The sequence below is a fragment of the Aythya fuligula genome, chromosome 6 (genome assembly GCF_009819795.1).
Source record: "Aythya fuligula isolate bAytFul2 chromosome 6, bAytFul2.pri, whole genome shotgun sequence".
NCBI classification, from domain to species: domain Eukaryota; kingdom Metazoa; phylum Chordata; class Aves; order Anseriformes; family Anatidae; genus Aythya; species Aythya fuligula.
The window spans coordinates 13,975,797-14,002,535 of NC_045564.1; the positions used below are offsets into that span (position 1 = coordinate 13,975,797).

The 26,739-nt window shown below is 37.5% G+C and overlaps 2 protein-coding genes across 3 annotated transcripts in view; one reads left to right on the forward strand and one right to left on the reverse strand.

Annotated features, from left to right (window-relative positions):
* Window positions 1-10: 10 nt before the first annotated feature.
* Window positions 11-6,583, forward strand: LOC116490558 (alpha-aspartyl dipeptidase-like). The gene is made up of 8 exons (XM_032189865.1): window positions 11-127; window positions 205-293; window positions 1,324-1,398; window positions 1,979-2,058; window positions 3,220-3,393; window positions 4,883-4,942; window positions 5,475-5,557; window positions 6,076-6,583. The coding sequence occupies exons 1-8, from the start codon at window positions 27-29 to the stop codon at window positions 6,152-6,154; spliced, it is 741 nt and encodes a 246-aa protein (XP_032045756.1). The 5' UTR covers window positions 11-26; the 3' UTR covers window positions 6,155-6,583.
* A 4,630-nt stretch (window positions 6,584-11,213) lies between these two features.
* Window positions 11,214-26,739, reverse strand: part of NBEAL1 (neurobeachin like 1) — a 79,697-nt gene continuing 64,171 nt past the window's right edge. For both annotated transcript variants that reach the window (XM_032189861.1, XM_032189862.1), the window contains exons 43-55: window positions 25,550-25,659; window positions 24,929-25,046; window positions 24,119-24,216; window positions 23,686-23,802; window positions 23,116-23,205; window positions 21,762-21,871; window positions 20,998-21,170; window positions 20,245-20,339; window positions 18,125-18,241; window positions 17,289-17,450; window positions 16,034-16,182; window positions 15,212-15,347; window positions 11,214-12,591 (exon numbers count right to left, since the gene is read on the reverse strand). In XM_032189861.1, coding sequence (XP_032045752.1) covers window positions 12,490-12,591; window positions 15,212-15,347; window positions 16,034-16,182; window positions 17,289-17,450; window positions 18,125-18,241; window positions 20,245-20,339; window positions 20,998-21,170; window positions 21,762-21,871; window positions 23,116-23,205; window positions 23,686-23,802; window positions 24,119-24,216; window positions 24,929-25,046; window positions 25,550-25,659 — 1,577 coding nt within the window. In that variant the 3' untranslated portion in view covers window positions 11,214-12,489. The remainder of the gene's footprint in view (window positions 12,592-15,211; window positions 15,348-16,033; window positions 16,183-17,288; window positions 17,451-18,124; window positions 18,242-20,244; window positions 20,340-20,997; window positions 21,171-21,761; window positions 21,872-23,115; window positions 23,206-23,685; window positions 23,803-24,118; window positions 24,217-24,928; window positions 25,047-25,549; window positions 25,660-26,739) is intronic.

Sequence of the window (26,739 nt, forward strand, 5' to 3'; positions counted from 1 at the left end):
CGGGCCGGGCCGAGGCAGGGCGAGGCATGGGGTGCCCCCGGCGCCTGCTGCTGGTCTCCAACTCCACCCTGCACGGAGGGGGGTACCTGGGCCACTGCCAGCAGCACATCCAGAGCTTCCTCGGGGGGTAAGCGCCGGGGGGGGACCCGAGGAGGGGGGCAGAGCCCTGGGGGGCTCCAGCAAACCCGTGCCCTCTTCCCGCAGGAAGGTGAAGCGGGTGCTCTTCGTGCCCTACGCCCTGCACGACCGGGACGCCTACGCCCGCACCGCCAGGGAGAAGTTTGAGAGCCTGGGTAAGGGGGGACCCCGGGGGGACGGGGACAGGGGAGCTCTGGCGAATCCTGCTTCAGCTCCGGTCAGTGAGAGGGTGAGAGCAGCAGGGAGCGAGCTGCTTGCAAACTTTCACCTAGAAGTGGGTACTTCAGAGGCCTCCGGCAGAAAGCGCCTTGCAAACACTTGTAACCACTTCAGGGAGGAAGCTCGTACGCCCGGATGCAAAGCAGCGTATTTTTATCCTCCGTAATGACACGGGGGAACACTTCTTCCCGTATACATTAAGCCTCTGCTCAAGCTGTGCACCTACTGCTAGGTGAAGAAGACCATTACTGTAATGTGCTGCAGGCAGGTGTTTGCAGGATGAGCAGTGACTGAGCTTTGCTATGAGCAAAGATCTTGCCAGAGTGGCCTACTGCAACAGCCCTAGTATGTGTCTGTAACCTTCCTGGTAACTTTGGACTTGTTACTGTAGTAACAATCAATACTCACTTCCTGGTGTATCACACTTTGCTCCTTATCTTGCAGAAAGATTGCTATCAACTGTCCATGTTCTTCTGGGGCTCCTGGCACATGCCATACTCAGTGAACCACAGCAGAGCAAATCTGTCAAAGCCAAACATTTTAACCATTACAAAAAATATGTTCAAATACAACATTCATACTACTAATGATAGAGCAACAATGGCAGACTGTTCAGACTCATAGCCGCACTGGGCAGTGACAGCTTTTTCCTCGTTTTCTAGCTAACTGGTAGTGCTCAGCAGGACTTCGTACCACAGCCAGCACCTGCTGACTGAAATGCTCTGCTCTTTTAGACACTGAGCATCTATATCTTTAAAAGAAACATTTGCTTTGGTACAGCTGCACACAGAAGCCCTGCATGAACATAGGGTATATAGCGTTTTTCCTCGTAGAGGTCTCTGAAGGTTCCCTGGTTGTATCGTGAGATGTTTGGGTGGAAGGGGGGCAGAGAACAGGATGGGGGGATTGAACGTATATTCCTCCTCCAAACTGAAGCAGCAAAGGTAAAAAAAATTTTAATTTAAGGTTACGGGCTGGACAGCATTCATGAATCCTGTGATCCAGTGGAAGCGGTAAGGAAATCTGAAGCAATATTTATTGGTAAGTTTTACTTCTTGCTCTCTGAAGAGGGCTTATATAAGATGCTGCATTAGTCTTTGGTAGAGCTGGTACTGTAGAGACAAGCATGAAAAAGTCTCACCTCACAATTAGAAGCAGCTACAGAAAACAGTACTTTATTTGGGAACAGTAAGACCCTAAATTTAGTGGTGGGAATAGAAGTACGGAAGACCTATCAATAGAACTGCTCCTTAAGTAAGTTTCAAACTCTTTACTTGAACAGTACTTCAGCATTAAAAACATGATTCTAGATGTTTTATCATCATTTTATCAAGACTAAGAGGATCCAGGCCTACTGTGCTCAGATTGAGCGCAGTCCTAACACCACACTCAAGGGTATTAGAATAGTATCTGCTGTCAAAGAGCCAGTGTCATTTGTCAGAAGGACCTGGGACACAAGCCCGTGGCCTGCCAGACAATCATTCCTCTGAAGCTTCTGGGTTTTTTGTTGCTCAAAGCAGGATACTGTCCTGAACAGAGCATTGAGTCTGGCAAGCTTGTAATGGCATCAATTAAAATCAATGGTAAAGCACATTAAATAAGCTGGACTCTTTTTCTGCAGGAGGTGGCAACACATTCCGTCTCCTGAAAGCTCTCTATGACAACAGTCTGATACAGGAGATCAGGAAGAGAGTTCTTGAGGTAACAACTAGATGACTCAGGCCAAGTCTGAATGATAGGATCTCATGCATAAACATTTGTTCAGACAAATTCAAGTTGATTCTACGTCTTTGTTTCTAATGTACTTCAAATATTGAGCCATCTCTTGCAAGCTGGTGATCTGAAAGCTGTGGCCAAATGAAGCTGTCATTAGTCATGAAAGACTGAAAAGACTAGGGTCAGTAAACCATCCTACAGCAGTTTCTACGATATGGGACTGCAAGACTTTAGGATGTACAATGCTATGCCATACCTTAGAAGTAAGCCCCTCAACTTAAAATACCAATAAGGAGCAGTGCAAGGAATTAATCATTGGCCAAAACCCGTGTTTTTCAGGTTATGTTCACTTTTCATCTTGTTAATAGATATGCTCAAGCTGCAGGTTATCTAATAGTAAACCAACAGTACAATTTAATCTGCCTGTGCCTTTTAGACAATCAAGTAAATGAGAAAGTGTTGTAATTAACTTGGGTGTCTGTTTGACATAAAATTGAGAGATACGAATGCCATCAAGCCCTTCCAGTCAGCAGCCCATTCTAGCATAGTGAATCTCATAAAGCACAGCAAAGATAGGTCACCAGTAGAAGACAACAGAAGCAAGGTGTTCCCCTAGTAATGTGGAACTGTGAATTACTTCAGACAAATTTATGCAAGCCACAGAATGTTTGAAGAGGCCAGCTGCCAAGAATAAAGGTCAGGTAGGCCATCTTAATATACACAAATACACAATGCGGCAGCACGGTGCTCAGCTTTGGGTGATCCCAAATACCCTGTTTAGAAGCTAGTTAAAAGCTACTTCTGATATTTCCTGTAACCGCAACATAGGCAAGCCGCATCTCTTAATAGCAAAGTCTGTCTGAAATGACAACCTTGCGAGTTTTCCTCTTGTGAGAGGATCACCCTGTTGTGAGTACAGGGCATTCCCTAGTTAGTTCTCTGCCAACTATTATTACATAGAAACTATTGCCCACCTCAAACTGTGAGCTCTTCTTTTTCTGCTTTTCACTTGTGAAGTTAGCAGTGAGATGAGCTAGAAGGACTAAGTCTGATCTGACTGCTGAGTCTCCAAGACTGATAGAAGATGCTATAAAATGTTGTTCCCAATTGTGTTACCTCATACTAATCATTGCTTTTGTCTTTCAGGATGGGGTTCCGTACATGGGATCCAGTGCAGGAACTAATGTTGCTACCGTCAGCATCAATACTACCAATGACATGCCAATTGTTTATCCGCCTTCCCTGCAAGCCCTAGGTTTAGTTCCTTTTAACATTAACCCTCACTACCTGGATCCAGATGATAAAAGCACTCACATGGGTGTAAGTAAAGCATGCCACAGCAAATGCAGGGCACCAAGGTGTAATGATAGTGTGCATTTGCAAGGGATTACAAAGCTATAGAATGTCTTAACAGCTGCTCCCTCAAACAGTTGGAAATACCAAAGAGGCAATAACATTTTACTCCCTCCTAAAGCTTTTCTTTGAGTGGGAAGAGGAGCTGGCAACAGTGGTACTGAGGTGGAACAAAGTGTTTTTCACAAACAGCAGCTTTGCAATGTCTGAAATAGTGTTAGTTCATACCTGGCATGGAATTGGGGGGAAAAAAAAAAAAAAAAAAAAACTTAATGTGAAGATGAAATGCAGTGTTTCTGGAAAGTCCTGGAATATGCTGCTTTGCTTCCTGATCTAGAAGACCTAATTTAAGCATACTTTAAGAGGCTTAAACATCTAAACACCTGAAATAGCTATCAGAACAGGGAAAGCTTAAGATTGCATGCAAACCTGTAATATAAGAAAATACCTACGTGTGAGTGTCCCTGCAAAGAGTACACCTTGTAACAGCCAGTACTAAGTAAACACATATACTAGTATAGCTGAAAGAAAAATGGTTAAACATCAGGCACAGAGATTGACATCTCCACTGTATGGAAGAGCTTTTTCTTAAATAGCTAGTCAGGAGCTAACCAGGAAGCAGTTTCTGGAGTGCATCCATTAACAGCCCAAATACTTTTTGCCCTTGTAATCAGAATTTCTCTGTGGCTAGTGGAAGTATTAAGAATAAGGGAATAATGAAGAGATGGAAGATCAAGATGTGCTTCTAGAATTTAGATGAAGTTGTAGGTGGTCACTTAATCTGCTCGCTTGTCTCTAGATAAGCAAGAGATATTTACAGGAAAAAGACTGCCTGCTATTTTTCCGAGAGGAGGATGGAAATTCTGTGCTGCAACAAGTACCTGTTGTGTTCCTATGTTTCCTTATCAACAAAGCCTTCTGGTTTGATTTTTTTAACTGCTGTTGTTCAGTTGAGAAGCAGCAACCCTCAGGAAACATGGCAGAGCCATTCACAAAAGCAAATTCTTCATTGTGATTCCTACTTGAGAAGGAAGAAACAGATATTTAATTAGTGGAAATCCTTGGCTCACTATCATCTTTCATGAAGAAGGCACCTCAGGCATCTGCTTCCTCTGTACTCTTGTTCTGAGAGTGAGCACATAGAGAAAATATTTGAAAAGATAAAAAAAAAAAAGCTGGATGAATTAACTGGAAGCTTTCGGGCTTTCAGGGGTTGGGACTATGCAAGTTCTGTTTGATCAAGCTACAATGGCTGCTAATGATGAAAGGGAAAAAACGTATCTACTGAAGTCAATCCTGCCACTTTCTTCAATACATTAGTCTAATTAAAGCATTCTCCTCAAGGGGAAGTGCCTGCTTTGCTTATCATTAAGAAGTTGCTGAGTGTCATAGTACTTGGATGGCTTTAACTTCTACTTTACTGCCTGGGCAGCTAAATCTACACTCATTATTGCAGGAGACAAGAGAGGAAAGAATTCGCCAATATCATGAAGAACCAAATACCCCTCCAGTTTTGGTAAGTAGTAGTTTCCAGTCAGGAAAGTCATGGCTGTAGCATGGTAAGCACTTTAAATGCATCCTTGCTAGTTTTCAGTGTGGGTTCCTCCTGACAAGCCTTCCAGAACTCTAGCAAGAAAGGCTAGTTATACTGTTGCTAACAGCTTCAGCCTTGGATTTTGCTCATTTGTTCCATGTGCCAGCTTTTAACTTGAAGTATAAAGTTTGCACTCTAACAAACCCAGCTTATTGTTGCTTGGACAAAAGTGGATCTAAGAATGGGGGGTTACAGAAGTAATTGTGGAACATTTTTCTTTTTCTCCTTAATGGTTTCTATAGCCTTCCTTAAAAGCAAAATTAAATACACAAGAAAACCAGCTTCTAAAATAAAATAACCCACCTACCTTTGTCTTTGCATCTTTGTTAAAAAAACTGAGCCAGGAAATCTTGTTTGTAGTCATGAGGAGCTACACTTAAAACCGCCCTGTTTGTGACAAGTGTTCTAGCTTTTCAAATAACTTGAAAATAACATTAAAATGTTTCCATGTTAGGGCTTGCGGGAAGGTGCAATGCTGCTAGTAGAAGGAGACAAAGCCACCTTACAAGGAGTAACAGGAGCACGACTATTTTTGAGGTAAATGGCTTCATTTGAATTTGAGTGAAATACAAAAAGAGAGATTTCTGTTAAACTCCTGGCCCATACTGCCTATCCCTCATGTCAGAAGTTATTAATCCTTTGCTTCCATTTCTCTTTAGGGAACACATGAGTATTGCTTAATGTTCCAAAAGAGCAGTCAGTATGACAACACTCTGAAGTGCTATGGCACTACATACATTGATGCTCATGTTTCTGATCGAATAACTACCATTCATCCAGAGTGCCCCAGCAGTCAGGCTGTGGTCTGTACTGAAGGCCAGGGGAATGCTAATTTGATCCTAATTATACCGTTTTATAGAAAAAGGGGTCTCAGGACTTCAGTTGTATGACCATTACTAAGAAATCAAATCTGTATATCCCAGGATGGAGGCAAGGAAGGGAGTCAAAGCTGCTAGTTAGGAACAAGGATGCCTCATTCAATCCCTGGTAACAAATGGAAGAGCAGTACTGCTAGCTGCTGTGCAAACTTACAGCATGGTTGATCTTGTTTACAGGGGTAAGAAACCAACTGAACACGAGCCTGGAACAGATTTCAGTTTCCTCCTGATTGACAGTAATCTCCAGAAGCTGTAGCCTTGCATATTCTGCAGCAGAAGTCGGCACATGAGGAGGAAGGGAAGAGATGCTTCTAGTCCTAGGGTGGGTGGCAAGCCTTAACTTTATAAATAAAGATAAATATGCATTATTGGACTCTTTTCCTCCACCCTGTTCACTTCTCAGACACATTTCTTTTCCAAGAAAAATGACATTTTTATTGCAATACTTGAGTAATAATAGAATAAGAATAGCCTTACTCTGAAATGTTCTGTACCTTCCATGCATCTCCACTTTGATTCCTCCCCCATCAAAAATTTACCTTAACACAATTAAGTCAAGACACTGAGTCAGCTGTTCCTGCTCCCTTGTTTTACCTGTGTAATAAAAGAATTGCTCATTTAGTGTACTCCCACAGCATTAGTTTCATTTTTACACTATTAATAAAGTGAGAAGTTGTGCATTCAATTATTTTTATTGGCTTCAGACTCATGTTAAATATATACAATGCTGATCATGTACAAAAGTGTGCATGTTAAAAATTGTTAGGTTACAAACTTGCAAATCCTAGAAAAGTGCAAAATTTTAAAACATCTTCCACCATGCTGTACAGAAAAAAAATCCATCATTAGCCAATATACACACTCTCAAAACATACTGATCAAACCGAAATAAGACATACAGTATACACTTAAAGCACCCAGAAGGGAGATATTGCACAGAAGACTGACAGCAAGTTTGTTACAGGGCCCGAAGGCATATTTTTGAAAGCAGATATTTTCAACACTCCTCAGACCTAACATTTAATTCTTAAAAAGGCATTTTTTGGCATTTAAAAATCCATTTGTAATCACATAATTGCACAAGGTGTAAGAATCAGAAGATACGATTAACTGTTGCTGTAAGGAAGGACTCTATTTGCACTGCCCCATTAGCTTTAGTAATTAAAAAAAAAATGCTGAGACATGTTGAAGTGTCTTGCTTACCAAATTTCATCACGCAAACTAAGTAGCAGCACAACTTCCAACAAAAGACTGACCAAAGGGAGGTAAGTCTTACAAGCAGTGTTTCTCTAATTTTATATTAAGATGCTCCTGCATAAGCTAGGGGTTGAATCAGAACTTATCAAGTTTGCCTTGATTTTTTTTCCTCATGGCTTTAAGTAATAGCTCAAAGCTATATATGATTAAAGCAGTACTACCAGATACATGATTAAATTTATTTTAAACATTTCCTCAAGGCAAAAAATATGGCTCCCTCAAGAGGAAATACAGACTAGATAGGAAATTAAATACACAAGTGGCCTCTAACTTCACTTAGATATATGATACATATGGCTGGATGTTTTATATTTCAAATTCAAGACACCTTAGCAGCATTAAACTATAATCTCTACTGATGATCATGCTTCTGGGATAAAACGTAAGTCAAGACATTGTGTCTGCACAGAATCTAGTCACAGACCTAAGCTCTGGAAATACCTTCCAAATTTCCCAAGTCCAGAAGACAAAAATAGAAAGCACACACAACTGAAGGAATTCTCTCCTGAAGAAAACTGAAATGCTTATTCTATTTGGGCCCTTTAGGTAAACAGTAACTAAAAGAAAAACATGAGTTTTCTTCTACAGATGCACTGCAAAAAAAGTGAATTAAAACTGAACAAAGGGTATCTTTGAATAAGCACCACAAGCAGTTCCTCACCTATGGGGTGCTCCAGACTGCAATAAGATGAATAATAGCACTTGACTGAAAAGTAAACCTGTGCAGATCATGCTGAACTGCCACTCAGGCATCTGATGACTATAGTAGTGAAGAAGGGGACAATAATATTCTACCATTTTTTATAAACTGCAGTAGCTTTTCATGAAACCCTGGCTTTCTTTAAAAGTATGTGCCTCCAAGACCTATTAGTAATAACAAGGAGAATTTGATTCCTTGAGATAGAAAGGAAGATATCTTCCAATCACTGGAGTCTGATGTTGGTAATACGATGAACTCACACGCATATGACTGCACAAAAACTTTCTGCTCCTAGAAGGTGGAAGTATGTCTTGTGTTACTGCCTGGACCTGCACAGTCTTAGCCAAATAAATGTGCACAATTTTAAAGCAATGCAAGTTAATACAATCTGTTGATGGGTTGCCTTTTCATTAACTTCGTTATAGTTGCTGTGCTGTTACTGATTTATTACAGCACCAAATATGACTGACTGCAAAAACAAGGTTCAAGTTCAGCAAGATGAATGAAAAAAGGTCTGCAGAAGTGTAGCACTATGTGGCATATCTCATTTGAGAACTATCCACTTCTCCCATCTATAATACTTCCTGAAGGTTTTGCTAATATATGCTGGTAACTAGATCAGAGAGTATATATACTTGCACAGCTTAAGTCCATTCTCAGCAGAACTTTCACAAGCAACTGACTTCTACCAAAGTGTCATGTTTACATCTGAAAACTCCATAGGTTTTAAACCAAAAGGCATGAAAAGCCCATTCAAGAAAGCACTGAATATTTAAATTCCCACCAAATTAAATATAACCCTTTATAGTGTTTTAATCTCACAATATGTATTAGATTAGGCCTTAGGTTCACATTAGGATACATATTTATATGCAGGAGAAATGTAGTTTAAGATTGGGATTATTATTTTGTGCTGGTGTTGGTAAAGTACACAGGTGATAGAAGACATGGTTTCTAGATATCCTATGATTTAGTATTAGATAACAAGTATATTAATATGGTATAATCCGCATAAGTTAGATGCTACCTTGAACTGCAAACATTTCACTTTCTGAATGCTGGTATAGTATAAAAACTGCACAGATGAGATTCTTCACTATAGATATAAAAGACAATTAAAAATACTATCAACAGTTACAAGTAAATTGTGAAAATTAAACGTTTTTCTTGAAATAAGGGAGAGATGTATTCTAAGTATCATCCTTTGGTATACACTTTTAAGTTCTATGGAAAATTTAATCAATACTGCTAGCTGCTTGATCTAGACTATACACAAGCATCAAAAGAAAGTTTTCAATACATGTGTGTGTATATATATATATATATGCATATATATATATATATATAGTTACACAGATGCTTCCTTACTCAGCTTCAGAGATAAGTATATATTTAGCTTTGATAAATATCATTAAAGTTGTTCCAAAAATTAAATGCAAGAAAAGTACCACCAAGAAGGTCTTGACAAATCTAGTGTTATGAACAACTATGTTTATTCTGAATTCCTATTCAGAATTGTTTCATCTCACAGCTTTACTTTTTAACACTTAAATAAATATTAGTTCAAAAACAGAGGATAATCTTACTTCACAAGTACGCATTTTTCTACATGAAAAGCAACATGGTGGGATCCAAAGCTTCACTTAACTTGAAGGAATCAAAAGTAAGAGATCAGTTCACTAATACATAATAGATTGCAATTCAGTCAACCTTAACAGCTGATTAGAAAAATGATTTTCTACTTGAAAAAGACATAAAACTAAGTTCAAACAGAAACAAAATACCAGCTAATGCTCACACTTACCACCTATATCTTTTATTTAAAGCTGGTTTTAAATAAAGGCAAAGTGCAGACCTTCAAACCTTTGGAGTCGTTCCAAAAACACTGTGATGGTATATACCCCTCATCCTCAAGGACCACATAAAAGATGAAAAGGTAATAGTGTATGTTGCCATTCTGCATAGAGCATGAAGTAGCTCAGAGTTCATCTCTCCCCATCCTCATTCTGCTGCTACTTTGTGCAGAGCACAAACTGCTCTCAAGCCTGACAGCCCTGAAACTGTCTACATTTCAGCCTGTCCCACATATTTGTGAAGATCACCCAATGCTCATGATGCACTGAAATGACAGCACTCAAATGTCAAAACTGTTCACTACAAATCCTCTCATCCTCAATTATTTCAACTATATATTTTACTTAAGCTGACACCATGTATTCAGTATTCCTGAATATTAAATTACTAAAAAAAATTAATCCATCTCTTGTATAAACTTGTCTAAAACAGAGGATGATTTCAAACCTTTATGTGATCTTCTGTGCAAGTGACAGAGGTCTTTTGTAGGGTTTGGTGAGTACATATCTCGATACTTTTTTCCACTTGATTCTGCTAACCTAAACCAAAATCTCCACTCCCTTCCCCTGCAAGCATACACTTAATCTCATATATGCATTTAAGCAGAACATGTATGTGTACTTACAAAAAACGTCACTGCAATGCCCCAAATGATGTGCTTCTTTTTTCAACTTCCCACAACACAGAAGATTCTTACATTCAAAGCTGCAATTCTTAGGAACTACTCTCAAAAGAGCTCCCCTGAAATCCCTTCTTCATGAAATCATAATGGACAAACATACTTCACATTCTCATATACACATTTAATACTTCCAGAGTATCCTTAGTATTCTCATTGGATAGGCAAGTGATTAAAAACAGTATTTCACTTCGCTTTTGGAAATTTAATGCTCTCTTGGCAAGCAACTCAGGGAAATTATTCTGATTTTCTCCTGACAATCAGACAATCCAGTCTGTCACAGTGATCAGTTTGAATATTGCAACTATGGATAGACCCACTTGTTCACAAGGCTGATTTACTATTTCATTTACAAAAGAAAAAACAACACAACTTTCTTTACAGAGCACACAATCAGTCATTAAGAGGAGGAAGAGTAAACAGTTTTCTTGAAACTAATTGGACTTTTAAAGATCATCTTTTTCCACGGGGCAAGGATTAACTTTATTTCTATAAAGATAATAAATATTATGCCAAAATTTAATGAAATGAGATTATACATAATGGAGTTCTCAGGTAGTTCAACAGGTCCCTAGTCACAGGGAATACCTGATAACCTTTACAGGAGGTACAACACATTCACATCCATAAATAAATAAAAATAACACAAAAAAGTGATGGCAGAGGGAAGAGACGGGTAGCCGAAAGGGAATATACTAGCTAGCAATCAAATTAGAGCTCTGCCTTATATTTATACTCTCCTTACGGTAAAAGATGCAAGGGGAATATCTTCTCTTTTTAACAGACAAACATACATGTATATACATATATATACATAGACACATATACACACATGCACACATACCTTTTGCATACCGGTCAAAAAAATCATGTTTTTCCCTCAGCACCAGGCTTTTCCAGCAGTATAAGGTTTATAACTTAAATCACTAATATTATAAAAACGCCAGATTGACAGGAAAACACAATCCCTTCCAACATCATATATTACATAACAAAAAAACATTCAGTAATGGCTTTTCCAAAATATAGCAACAAATCCGTAACCATTTTGTTGTGTATAGAGCATGTAAGGATCTGATATTTTCTTCCCCCAGTTATTAAACACATCTTGAAAACGGATACATCATCTGTTTTCCTGCTTGTTTTACAGAAATAAAAATATGGATAACAACTGGTTTGGTGAATACCAAGCCAAGAAACAAACAGGTGCTTTTTCATTAAGTTGTTCTGCAGTGTTGTTTAAATGATTTTGCAGCGAAAATTTGTTGCCTTACTAATGAAGAGGATAGATCTTTGACCAACAGGGATATGTGATTTTTCCTGTTATTTCTTCAAGATAGTAACTATATTATGGGATTTCTTAGTGTGCATCTTAGTCTACTTAATATAAATAATTTTCAGCAGCAAGTATTTCCTACCTCCTTCTGCTCCTTCACCACCTTCAACTTCTTTGAAGTTATTCACGTCTGTACTTTAAAGAATTTCTGATAATCAAGTAGTGCAACACAGATGTTCCTTGCAGAACAGCCTAAAACTGGAACTACATAAAGGAAGATAGCAATAGGCATTTACAGGAACAAATCACAGTAAGTTGTTCATTGGTCTAAAAAACATACTGAAAAGGTCATAATTGTCAGCTATCCCAGTTTTGAATCATACCACTGCAACAGACAATTTTAGACTGACTGCTGGGGAATTACAGTGCTGTGAAAGCAATGCCAAATATCTTTCCTGTGATCAAGGAGCATCTGGCCCTATTCATCTTTAAATCAAATGGTACTTATCTTAAGTTCAATTAGCAAGCTTGGGTTTGGAGGTCTGGTGTTTTTGGTTTGTGTGTTTAGGTTTTTTGTTTTCCTGAAACACTGTTTTAGCAGCTGTTTAGAGAGGGATTTTGTTGTGACCAAATCAACACGGTTAAGGAAAAATGTGCAAGCAAGCTAACTTGCATGGGTACATACGCTTATTACTAAACCTCTACCATAAGTTCGTCTTCAACAGACTGTTAACAGTCAAGCCCCTGAAAGCTGAGATATACATTTAAAGTGACCAAAAGATTAAATATGTTTCTGGCATCCATGAGAGAAGGTAGAAGCAGCAATCACTTGGAATCTTGAGTGTTATATTCAGTCTCTCCTGATGAAATCTGGCTGAGCCGTTTGCTTGATCCCCACAGCTTTCGGGAAAGCTGACCTGAGCGCATCTGTTTAAAAGTAATTCAGAGAAACAAAAGGAAGGGGAAGGGATAAGGTGGATAAATTAAAAAGGAACTTCAGACACTGATTTTGGTGAAATGCAGACATTACAATGTACTGCATAAACAAAATTACACTAACAAAAGTCATTAAAAAACAAACCAAAAGTTTACACTTAGGAATGATTCTTGGGACTGACAAAAAAAAAACAAACAACAACAAACAACAGACAAAACACTAATCCCTGTTGTCTTTGACTTCGAACTGCTAAAGGGATATTGCCTAGTAATGCATATTCAATACTTAGCCAACTTTTAACACCCTAGAAACAGTGTTGAGTTTAGATATTTTGATTGGAAGAAAGAAAAAAAAAGAGGTTAATGTCAAAAAAAATGAATCAAATTAGCAGAAAGGACACTTTATTTTAGAGAATTCAAACAGAAAATTGCTAGAATTTAAAAGGAAAAGATCACCAAAACTGATCCTTGAATATTTCTTTCAAGTGATGGAGTATCACAGGACAGTTATGACAGATTGAAGGAAGGAAAAAACAAAGGATATCTCCTGGTTTCAAATTTACACCAGCTTCCAAAGATCCTGGGTGAAGTGCTCAGAGTAAAATTTAAACCAGAAATAATTCATACTGAATATCCCGTAAGTAAACATAGATAACAAGCAACCAGAAGCCATCAAATCCAGCACCTGGTGAATCTGCCATCTGACAACAATTTATAAGAAACATTTAATTCACTTATTAAGTATAGAACTTATGATTGGCTAGTAGCAATTAACCTGGCAGCTGATTAGGTTATGAAATGCCTTGCAATTTAATAAACAAGATGCATGCCTTAACAGTACAAGCTTGAGAACCATTCCCAACAGTTAGTACTATGGCTAAACTTGCTTAAAAACCGTATCATCACAGCAGCAAGGTTGTAGAAAAGGCACAGTGCTGCTTACAGGTGATAATCCCACAGGCTTTTGCAACATCCCAAACAGCTAAGAGATTGTTAAAAACACAAAAACATTTATTATACTTTACTTCATAGTGGCTGCTGTCTGTTGATGCAGAAAGACTAAAGGCCAATCTTAACACCAAGCAGCATTTCACTTTGTGCACAATAAACAAGCTATTTCCTTTTAACCCTATGGATCAGTATCACCATCAATAGTCAAAACTAAAGTGTCTTCTGTATAAGGATAAAATTCTTCTAATTCCTAACTACAAATAAATAAATAAATACCCCTCCCCCCCCCCACACACACACTTTGCAAGTATATTGGTTGATGCCATTATAGAAAACTAGAAAATCTGTGACATAATTTTGTTCCTCATATATGTGTGTGTGTATATAAATATATATATAATCTATTTACATGGATATTAAGCTTGCAGATCATCTGAGTTATAAACAGAAAATCCTGGAAAAAAAGTTGTTGGAAAACCTCTACATTCACAAAAGGAATCCAGACCTTGAAACAAAACCTTCTTCACAGTTAGAAAAATGTGATTAAGAAATGAAGAGGAGAGAGCTGAAAGCCTTCAGTCTAATGAAATACATACATTTCAGCCTACAAAAGATATTTTCTATGGATTAGGAAACAGAAGTGAAAGTGACTTTAAAGCTGTTGTTACAAACATATGTTTAACAACATCATAAGCAGCTCTTTATCAACTCTACAGTAGGAAAAAACTGTCCAGCTGGAAGGCAGTGGAAACTTCCCCTCCCTACTTGCTGCAACCAAGATTAGACTACCATTCCATGAAGCCTTTTTAAAATATTAAACAGCATATCTCCTAGCTAAAACATTTTCAAACACTGATAAATAAAGCTGCTCTGTTTTTACAACCCAACTATAAAATTGGGACAAACTCTTCTGGCATGTACTAAAGGTCATGCAAGAGCGGTTACCACAATTTCAAGTAAATACACTGCAGCACAATGGAAATCAAGTTATAAAGAGAGGCAAGTTTAAGTTAACTAAAGCACTTTGAAAGTTATGACAAGAAGTACTTAGAGCAAAACCTGTGTTTTGCACAAGAAAAAATGGGCATAGCTATTTGACAGATGTATGCTCTGTATTTGATATTGCATATGCAGTACCAACAAGTTTATATTCACCATATGGAGCACAGAGCATATGGGGAACCTACACAAGTAATTCTTTACGCATTACAATTAGACACTCTTAACAGCAAGTAATTTGTTTTCCCCAATGTCAGTCAATGCATATTAAAGGACATCTGATGGAAACCATAAAAAAAATAAAATAAGCTTGCTCTCTTTAGTTTCCATTTTTCTTCTGGAAATTGTTTCATCAGAAAGTGGCTGACAACACTATCACATACAGAAGAGAATAGCTACTAAGATTTTGCTTATTCAGATGTCAGTGATAAAGTCTGCAAGTTAGTCCAGCTGAGCTTCCCATCTGCGATCCCTATATATCTTTGATTCTTTATAAGAAATTTCAGTACAGCAGTCTCAAAAGTTATTTCTTTCCCACTGAAAACTGAAACTTGCTCTTAAATTTACCCTGCCATAGAGGAGACCTCTTGCTCAGCTGGAAAGCAGAAATAAGTGAACTTCCCACTGTTCGGTAGAAAAAGTTCTTGATGGTGGGTTTTACCTCTGCTGGCTTGCCAACACCAACGATAATCAACTTGCCATCCTCCAAGCCAACAAGGATGTGGCTATACTCTTTAGTGACAGAAATGCAATGAATTGGCAGTCGCATGGCTAATGGGGAGATGCTCAGATTCAGGCTGAAATGAACAAGAGACAAAGTACATTATGTATGTTTTTTTCATATTGAAAAGAATCACATTGCAGTTGAGATCACAGATCATAGGACGTGCTATAAAAGAGTTTCTCAAAGATCCAGTTTGCAATTCTGATTATTATGAACTTTTACAGAAAGCTCAAATCATACCTCAGAATACAGCTTCAATAATAAGAAGGGACACAGCAGGTTAAGTCAGAAAATTAAGAGACTCTGACTGGAAGATCAGTAACATTAGTCCTACAACTGCCTAAGTGACAAAGATCACTCCCCATTCTGAGAACCAATGGAGCTCTACAGAGCAGTGCAGAACTATACAAGGTTTGATCATGATACCAAGTTGTTGCTGAGCTCCCAATGACTAACCAGACACGGGGACAACCACAAGTTGCCTGCATTAGACACAGCTCTTTCTAAGTTTTGTCAGCAACAGGTCTACGGTTGGGATATATGTGTGGGAGGAAAGTAGACTGGTACAACTTCTCATTTTTCATTCTCCCACCTTAGTTCCCCTTAGGTGTTTTTTGTTGTTGTTTTTTTCCTCTTCAGGAACACAGAAAAAAAGCAATTGCTACCACCTATAGCACCAAGCAGAATCAATATTACAACAGCCATTTCTAAATGAACCTCTCTATTTGCATCTCAATCAATTCATTGGTTGCACATTACCTGTAGAGATCCCGTATGGAAAGAAATCCCTGTAAGCTGCCCATCACAATATACTCTCCCGTCACACACATATCTGACACTTCTTCCTTCAGAGTCTCAGAACTCAGATGCTTTCCATTGACAGAATAGAGATGTAATGCATTCTTATCCTGAATAAATCAAAAATAAATATATCACAGAGGACTGGTTGGCTTAAAAATTTATTATCTGTATATTTAGTTCACTGATAAGAGTCGACTTGGACAGTAACCTACAGATAATATCGCTGACAACAGCTTGCTTGTTGAGTGATATGAGAACTGAGCCCATGTCTTACATGTACGTATACCTGGTCCTGTATGGAAAGTTTTGAAGTTACTTTTCATTACCTCTTGAGGTAACATAACAACATCCTACCTATCAATGTAATCAATTCGAAATTTTCTGGAAACATCCATGGACTTAATGGACAGGTGTTTTTGTCTTTTGGTGTTTTTTTGTTAAGGAAGAAGGAAAGAGCCCTCTTATCTTCAGCCCCCTCACCTCACCCTGAATTGAAAAGCAGAAGGAAACAAGTTGATTTTGTCAAACTACAGCTGGAAGCACTTCTTGGACAAGGCAACAAATTCTTGATGGATTGAAGACACGGCTAACATGACCTTCTGAAGTTCTTCCAGCCTGGCAACACCTTGGTGTTTCATCTCTCCCCAGTCTTCCCAATGCAGCTAGAATACCTATATCCAATAAATTTGTCTTACAGGAAAATTCCCATTCTCACAGAAATCATAACAGTTCTACACTTAGAACAACTACACAGCCACTCAATAGACAGAGTAAGCTATATAGCAAACCTTATAGGTGTCTCTCCAATCCAAAACTAAGAAACGTTGGTGTAGTCCCTGAGCATCTTGCATCTACAACTTACTTCTCCCCTTATGAACCTCTGTTTTTGTGAGTAGTGGAACTTGCAAAACTCCTAGTTTTGCATTTCAACACAGCTCTCACAGGATGATTAATTAGTGCATGCCTGGGCATCTGCCTTGCAGGTGTTTGGAGATTCTTGTGAAACATACAGGAGCACAGTATGTCTGTGATTTACCTTATCATCAAATTACACTAAAATTGGCTAGCAAAACTTAAAACAAACAAACAAACAAAAAACATGTCATGATCAAAAAAGCCTCATTTTTTAAGGAAATAATGAGGGTAAAATCACGCACATTTATGATTAAAACCTTCAGCAAAAGAAACAGAGGTATTCCATGAAGCTAAGTACCTTAAGAGTGGTCTTTCCTTCTATGCTGGTGTGAACAACTATATGGCCTTCCCAGGACACAGCCAGATTGGGAACAGTCAGCAGGAGGGAACTCTCACAAGGTGGTCGCAAAGTTCTCATGTATTGACCTTTCCGAATAGTGCGCATAATAACTGTCCCATCCTGCAGAGACCAAATTTAGATAAGTTTTTGGCAACAACCTCTGAAGTAAGTTACCGTAACAGATACAATGAGTATTTAAATAGAAATGAATTATTTTTAAAGTACTTAAAATCTTAACTGGAGATTAGGACTTCTGAGCTTTAGGAACCCTGCATGAGGAATCCTTCCCCCTCAAGGCCATGTACTATAGGCATATGTAAAAACAAATGCAAACAGAGCAAGGGGGCAGGATAGACAACAAATCAGCCGTTTTAGAGGCCACATTTATGACTGGGCATTATGTGCATTACAGAGTTCAGAAGCCTGACAGTTCAGTACAGAAATGCAGAGCTTGAGTAAGCTGCAAAGAGCCTTCAAGGTTAAGCAAGCAGGGAAGGAGCTGTCACAGAATTGTTTCTGTGAGAAGGTTAAGTTCTCCAAATAAGTCCATACACTTAAAAGCTCATCTGTACAAACTAGCACAACATGGGTAGCTGAGGCCTATGCTGTGTAGAGCACTGTTTGAGACAGATTGATTTAAGTAGGCAGCAAGGGAGATGGCACATATGTTCTTGATGTGCAAGGCTGAAGAAAAAACAATGTGAAATAGTCACATTTTTGGTATTATTCTTCAAACGTGCTCTACCATTTTATCAAAGAAATGGCAAAGAAGGGAAAAGTATTAAAATTCTTACCTTGGATCCTGACACTGCCATGTCCAGTTCAGTGCTGATGCCAACACTCGTAACTTCATCAGTGTGCCCATAAAGGATCTGTAATGGCTTAGGTGCCAGGCCGACAGGCACTCCTCCCTGAGAGTAACAAAAAGTGCAATGACACATTCTCTTGCAGCTGAAGGACAAACAAAAATAAGTTTCTGGTATCTTCAGCATTAGTTGTGCGATATGTATATTTGACATAGGCCAAAACCAAAAGCACAACTCACCCATTCCAATTTCAATTTATTCTTTTATGTCAGCAGTCTTATTTACTGAAATCAAGGAATGAATGCACATACAGGTACTATGTGGATGTGAACGACAGAATTACTTAGTTGATTTCTTTCTAGCTATTTAGATGACTGTGTGTGCAACTACCACAGCAAGCAGTCCTAACAGGAGTCATTTGTCCATCCACCTATTTTTTCTTTGTCCATGTGTCTGGGCTTATTCAATTCTTACAGCTTACCACAGAATTAAGCACTGCCTTCATAGGTTTCATATTCCTTGAGATTAGCTATTTTTTTGCTTAAAAATGAAAGTAACTGTTCTATTTTCTAGGGGAAAAGCAAGTAAATAATACTTCTAAGTGACTGCTGCTAGTATGATATAAAATAGAAATCTTGCAATAATGCCCATTAAAAATAGTAAGCTAACTGCTCACATGACTGCAGGATGTCAAAACAATTTAATACTTTTGTTCCAGTAAGCATACTCTCAGCATATAAAGACATTCTCAGACCAGTTCTGAGGCAAGATCTGTGCTTACAGAAAAGGAGTTCTGCAGAGAACTCTCCAGTCTAGTTTGTGTGTTAGAAATCTGCCAACCAAGTCCTGAAATCCTGAAGCATACAGGAAATGCAGAACAAGTGTCAGATTAAAGAGCTGGGAAAGAAGAGACAATACAGGGCAGAGAAGTAGAACAGAAGTTGCAGTCTGCAGAACATTACTGTCACTTTGTAAAGACCAAGATAAAACTCTCATGAGAAGAATTTACAATACATAAAACATCACATATATCCACTAAATAAAAAAGTAATTAAAAATACTAAAGCAAAACAATTCTAAACGGTAATCATCTCCAGAGAAGGACTCATCATTCAACTCACTCTGAAAAGATAAACTATGAAGTTTCTAACACTTATTCTGTCTTGAGGAAAAAAAAAAATAAATCTGTTTTAAGCACTTAGGTCTTGCCTTTTTGATGATGCACTATTTTGTACAAAGTACAGAATATGTCTTGAAAAAAACTATAAATACTCTCATCATAAAAGACAGCTAACTTTTCACAGCATGCATCCACTAAACACAGTTATGTACCACATATGGTTTAATGTGCTAACTTCAGGTTCAGTGGTAAGAACATGGTGACATGACCAAATGTCCTGTCCATAACATGTAACAGGCCCATTCTGCAATTAATGCTATTTGTACTTGCATGAAGCAGCAGAAATGAACTTTTAAAATGCATAACAACAGAGATACCTCACAGTGAGTGTAAGCACACACATGCATCACACAACCTCTTTCACAGGGTGAAAACAATATCAAAGAATTCTAAAATGCCTATGTAAATTCATGTAACATATTAGTGATATCTTTGCTAACTCCTGGTTACCATGCATCAGTACTTCCCACAGAGAAAATACAATGTTAAAATGCAACTATTACAGTTAACAGCAGCCTAGAAATGTAAAAATCCCTAACTATAAGCATTGCTTTAGCCTTTGTTCTAATTCCTGTAGTCTCAAGCAGTGTTTCTGTTCTCCCATTCTTCTGTCTGTACAATAGGGATGATATTAGCCTATCCTGAAAATAACCTGTGAAATCTTTGATAGTGCCTTTAAATAGAGCAAAGTAACCTCAAAGAACGATCAGCGTTACTGTACTTTAGCTATATAGTAACTCATGTATGTAGTAAATATTTCAAACATAGAAGATAATGGGACTAACAAAATTACTAAGTTAATCAGGTTTTATGGGCTATTTTTCCCTGCAAAGCTGGCAGAAAGGAAATCAATAAACCATCACAGCAAAACAATGAAACAAAAGAAGCATGCAGAAACAGCTTCTCAGAGTATGCCTAAACAACATACCTGCTGAACTATTTGCCATATGATACAGGTAGTATCTCTGGAGCCTGAAATTAAATGGATTCCACAGTAATCTATTGCCAAGCAGGTCACAATATCTAGACAAAGAAAGGATAACAAGAAGTTGATATAGTTTAAGACTAATTTCTCCACAATTTGACAAAAAGCACACAAGATGTCAACAATGTATCCTCTTTTACAGCCAGCATGAAGCATTCTGCTGCAATAAGGACCGATGAGATTGTATCAACCAATGACACCATTACACAACCAGATGTACCAGCATGATTTAAACATGTTTGTTACCTAAAAAAGGAAGTCTTATTTTGAAACTATATTAAACCATCACTACAATTACTAAAAAGCCATACTCAAATATATGTGTATAATTACAGTTTAAGTATTCCTCTGTTGTTACATTGCCATTCTTTTATGACCACTATGCCTACCAGCCCAGGTGCACTGAGTATAATTTGATCAAGAAGGACAAAAGTCACGGTGCAATACATAGAATCGTAGAAACATTAAGGTTGGAAAAGACCTCAAAGAACACCTGGTCCAACCGTCCCCCTACCACCAATATTACTCACTAAACCACGTCCCTACGCAACACATCCAACCTTTCCTTAAACACCCTCAGGGACAGTGACTCCATCACCTCCCTGGGCAACCTGTTCCAATGCCTGACTACTCCTGAGAAAAAAAATCTCCTATTTTCCAACATAAAACCTTTTATTTCACTATAGAGGTACTAACCCATGTGCCTGATGTGCTGTCCGATCAGCTTTCCTTTTGTAAGAGATGTCACTCTGATGCTATTGTCCCAGTGTCCTCCACTAAAGAGGAGTTTTGCATCATGCGATACTGCAAACAACTTAGAGGTGATCTCCAGCCCAGGTGCAAAAGGACCACTCATGGTGCGCTGTGTTCTGTAGGCAAATGATGAGCAGTTGAAATTAAACTCAGTTCAAATCAAGTTATCTTGCACCTCTTATATCCTTCAAAAGTAATAAGTTCTATCTTTAGAAGAAGTTATACATAAATAAAGGTGAAATTTTGCCCCCCGATATCCATGGCAAAACTGTCACTGCCATCAGTGGAAACCAGATTTCACCTTACATCTTTTCAGTCATTTAATTCTGTACAGATAACTCATGTCCCTAGCAAATATTGGAATATTAAAGAAAAAAAGAATTTTCTCAAAAATCAAATACAAAAGTGCCGTGCTTTCACTACAGTTTAAGAATGTGCAAAGAATATTCATCTCAGATTTCAAGATGAGTTTTTATGATATGGTAACTAGAAAAAATAGAATTAGAAATAGCTCTAAGAATTGAGAACCCTGAAATGCTACTTAGAGGACTTTTTACTCGAACATTAGTATTGTTGAACATTAGAAGATATATTCTTAGCTGAAAACTTGGCCAATGAAAACAGTATAGTCCATTGATTATCAGACAATTACTGTATTTTGTTACCACAGATGCATTCATCTGTACCTATCGCCACCATTTGCTTACTTGGGATTTGTCACTGTGGTATCTCTGATGAATGTAAAATAGTTGGAGATGTTTTTATCATAAGGTAGCCAACCATGGGTTCCAATAATGCAATTCAGACTTGCTGTTACCTGAAAAAGTTTCATAGAATTAAAATCGGTGAAACCCAGAGACTTATTTTCTGATATTGGAGCTTACATCAGGAAAAAAAAACAAAAAACAAAAAAGCACAGACTTCTTGAGAGTTCACCACTAAGAAAAAAAAAAGGAACACCCCACACCCTTGCACATTAAAACAAAGTCCAGCTCAGATAAGTAGCTTCAACAAGGAAGGATCAAAAAAGCAAATCTACTTTCCTTTGCAAAGATTATAATCCACATGTGGTACTTATTACCAAGTAAAAATACTGCATGTTGTAGACAGGTCAAAGAAAGCTGATTTGTAAGAAGAAAAAGACAAAAACAACCAACCAATGCCCTCCAACCCCAAACATTTAATTACGATTCTATCATTTAAGTTTTTTCTTCTCTTTGAAATAGTCACCAGTAATAGTTAACATATTAAAATAGGTAGTTTTAAAAAAAATTTGTACTACAGCTCTGTTTCTGAGAAAGCAAGGAAGAAGTTGAAATATTCAAGATTATTTTCATCATATATTTAGAAAAAATACAATGAGAATTTTAGATGTTTTCAGATTCCAAGCGACAAACATACTACATGAAGCCAGGACAATGAATTTGACCTACAAAATATGAACATCAGAAAGTATTATTTCCTAAAAAACACAGATATTATTGCACAGGGGCCATTATGCAGACCATGCATATAGACATAAATATGCCAACACTACCCTCCTTTCATCATTTGGACATATGCCATAGTATCAGAGCCTGTATTAGGCAGTGCGAAGTTTAATTTTAGGAACAGTATAAGCCTTTGGAGTGTGCACATGCCAGACATGGCACAGTTTAAGATATGGATTGGAAAATAATGATAAATGTAATGGTGTCATTAATAACTAACCCTGTTGTTTTAAAGCCGGACTGCTTTACATTAGGAGATTGATTGCTATTATGGAAGTGGATCAGGTAGACAACTTACAATACACCTCACCACTACTTACTCTCATGTCTCATAAGCACTTAAATGCCATTCAACAAATCTGTCTGACTTCTCCAGAAGACCAAGTTTTAACTGATAGCTGATGTTCATCATAGGTAAAGGAACACATTTCAACAGGAACAGTTAGAAAGTATTTCTCTACAAACTTTGTATGAAAAAAAAAAAAAAAAAAAAAACTTTGTATAAAAAAATGCACCTATTTGTTTTGACTGCTGTCAGTCTCCAAGTTTAATATTAACACGTGTAACTCACCAAGATCTCTGGGCTTCCCTGGGACATAAAGGAACGTGACTGATTCCTGGGGACAACAGCTTTGACAATGGGGACACCATCACTGATTCCCTAAGAGAAATGACATGATTTTGGTCTAATTATAAACAAGAGCTGAGGGACAAATACAGAACCTGTAAAGAGTAAGACCTAAAGCCTCTGGAATCAATACCAGACCCGTAACGTACTCTTAGACATGATACACATGCTCAGTTCATACAGGTATAGAGCATAACAAATACCAGAGCTTAAACCCTGGCTCTGTCCCAAATCAGTGAATTTAGCTACCAAACTCAGTGAGCCTCCAGATATCACCAGTGTTGTTCTTAGTTTTCATGGAGTGCTGGCTAACTCAATACTTAAACAAGGTGCCAGCAGATACAAATATATCAACTTTTACAAAGCTAACTAAAAAGGCAGACAAAAATTGTATTTAAAAATATTTCCTTCAAACAGGAAGTAAGTTTGTTTTCATCTAGGTTACTGCTTTTTGTTTCAAGTAGATCACAAGTTTCAGATTAGACTTTAGACAATCTTGAATAATGTGTCTACCTCTATGAAGAATGACTTCAGTTCAGTGAGGTGCTGGAAGAGATTCAGAGTAGAGGTATCACTTCTAGTTAGTTTTTGCACTACCTCTTCTGCCGACAGCCTTTGAGGATGGGGCTCCTAGAAGACATTTGAAGGAGTATCAAATTAGACAATCAAATTAGAGAAATCTACCAATTCTTCAAGTCATACATGGTACTCAGAATCTTATTGACAATCAACAGGAAAACAGACAAGCACCTAATTCACTTCCTGAAAGAATACTAATTTCTGTGAAAATGCTATGCTAAATTTCCGTCAATGTGACCCTTATACATGTTGATGTGGCAAAGACTTAACTTTCTTAAAATTACAAACCATTATCTTTTACAAGTCCTTTGTAATTCAGTTGGATTTAACCTCAAAGATCTGACTGAGAAGGAACAAACAGCATTACCTTTAACAGCTGACAGGGAGTCTGCCCAAAATTGTTTATCATTCCTTCTAAAGCTTTCCTTTCTTTTTCGTCTGTTAAAGCATCCAAATCCACAGCCCCTGGATCACAACGAGAAAGATGAAGGGTAGAAAAAAAGAAACATAAACTAAACAATATATTGAGCAAAGACATGGCAAACAAATGTAACAAAACAAATTAATTGCAGCATTCTCAGCCTTTCCCCCAAGAAAGCCTCCAAACAATGCCTCCACATAAAATACAATCTGAAAACTCTACTCTGCATGTGGAGTTCTAAGTATATCTGCCAGTGCAAGAGTTGCAGGGCTTTGTCTTGCCACATGGATTTAATATACTTCATGTATGCAGTACACTGCACACAAAAGCCACCCAAAACTCAATTTTGGTATTAATAGACTGCGTCTTCAACGTATTTATTATTTATTTATACATTTTTCCTTGACCCCAATCCATGAGAAACCCCTTCACACAAATGTTTTTAGTCAAGTGAACGAAGAGCTAACAACAACAACAAAAAGTCCCCATCACATTTAGAAACAAAACACAAGCACTTGAAATAGTCCCCTCTTTTAAAACCTTTATTAACATTTTAGGTTCACAACTTCTGATCAAAGCATCAAATATTCTAGGTGTCTGATAACAAATTATAAGTTATGCTGCCACATTTCAGCCATAATTCTCTTGCTTTACCATATGCTACTATGTGGCATGATCACAAATCAAGTCCTCTGTAGCTTATACTGAAACCCCACAACTCTGATGACAATGACAGAAAAGCATACTGCTTTGTACCTTCATAAGTACAATAATAGAACACATTGAGTGCTTCCACTGCAGCTGGTCCCCTCTGCTTGTAGCCAAAAATCAAATCTATCCATTCATGAAGATGAGCAGAAACATACTCAGATTCCTGGAAGAAAAAAACACTCTTGTAATGTGAAAAGTCTGCTCCCTTCTTGAAGTATTTACTATTTTCTGTGAAAAAGATTTAATTCCTAAACTAAGAGTATTTACAAACTAGGTATATACTAGCATATAGAGCAGAAGCATTAGAATATATATATGCATTAAGTGCACTAACTGCCATGTAAGATGGAACTTTAATACAGCAAAGCAGCACATCTAAGATGTCAAAGCCCTGTCACCCAAAAACACCTAATTCTGCATTTTATCTCCTCAGGCAGCAAACTCCCAAATCATTAGCATCCTCAGGCTTTATTTTTTTCCTTCCTTTCAAGCATTTTATTTACATGAACAGGACTTTAAAGTGAAAATTCTAGTGATACTTGTAGCATCAAATTCAACACCAACTCCAGTTCAAACGTAGTCCAAGTATTTTATATTTGAGCCACAGTGACAATGTGTAGATATACTTTCTTTATCATTATTTCAGATGCATAACCATCATCTTACCAGAGCCTTCCTATGTTTACAAATGAAGTCTTCTGGAGAGTGGGCCCATTTGGGGAGAACAACATCATTTACCACTTCTTTGGATATTTGAAGCTGACCCAAGTTAAAACCTAATGAATAATTTGGAGAATTTTGTTACTACAAAATACTTAAAAAAAAAATAAAATAAAATAAAATAAATCTCTATTTCTTTATAGAGATTAAAAGGGTTCTTTCTCAATGCATGGGAAGGATATTGAAAAATTCTTTATATAAATCTACAATAACCCTACTACTGATGTAGGAGACTAAGTTCTGCTATGAATCTTTAAAATGTTAAGTGAAACGTAAGTTAACCAAAGCACTCAAATGATTTAAAAGCTGCAGTGCCAATCTCAAAAGTAACATTAATCATTTTCACACCTAACTTTAAACATATCTGCACTTGCTTTATTTTACCAGGATTAAGAGTCCAAAATATTTAAAAGAGAGTATTTGTTCACAGCTATGAAGTTACTTAGAGGTTTAAGTTATTGCAGAATCAAGGCTTTTAAGCCTTAAATCCCACCAGCTTTCATTAGAATAACTCTAAATATTTAAATAACTTTTGAAAGCATGACTTAGGTGTTTCAAATTTTTATAACTTAGAACTCCAGTAGACTGTAGCTACCAGACAAAATTATCAGCAGCATAAACACACAAATCTATTTTTAAATCATCTAGTAGGGAGAACAATTCTCCTATGCACTAAATGTGAGGAAAAAAATAGCTAGGAGTCCTATACTAGAATGCAATGTTGTCTTTCTAGTCAACATTACATGTTACTGAAACAGCTTATTCTCCACATGCACACATCCTTCTTCTGATGGGTATTGGAATCTTACATAGCTCTAAAATCAAGTGACTTAACATTGCATTGGTAGGTAACAATAAAAAGCAGCAAATACACCAATTGCCTGGAACAAGTATGAGACCTCACTTTTGAAGATGTCCAGACTATCACGCAACAAAACCAATAAAACAAATACTAATTAATCTCCACTAACTTCCACTATCTGCTCAGTATGAACTCTTTTGTTAACTTTCTCATTTTTAAATACCCTAATGAGTACTTCTGATCTTTTACATTAGGCAGACAACACTATTTTAGCCATCCTTAAGATCCCAATCTTAAGTTTTAAACAACGTTCAGGCTGCTGCCTAATGCAACT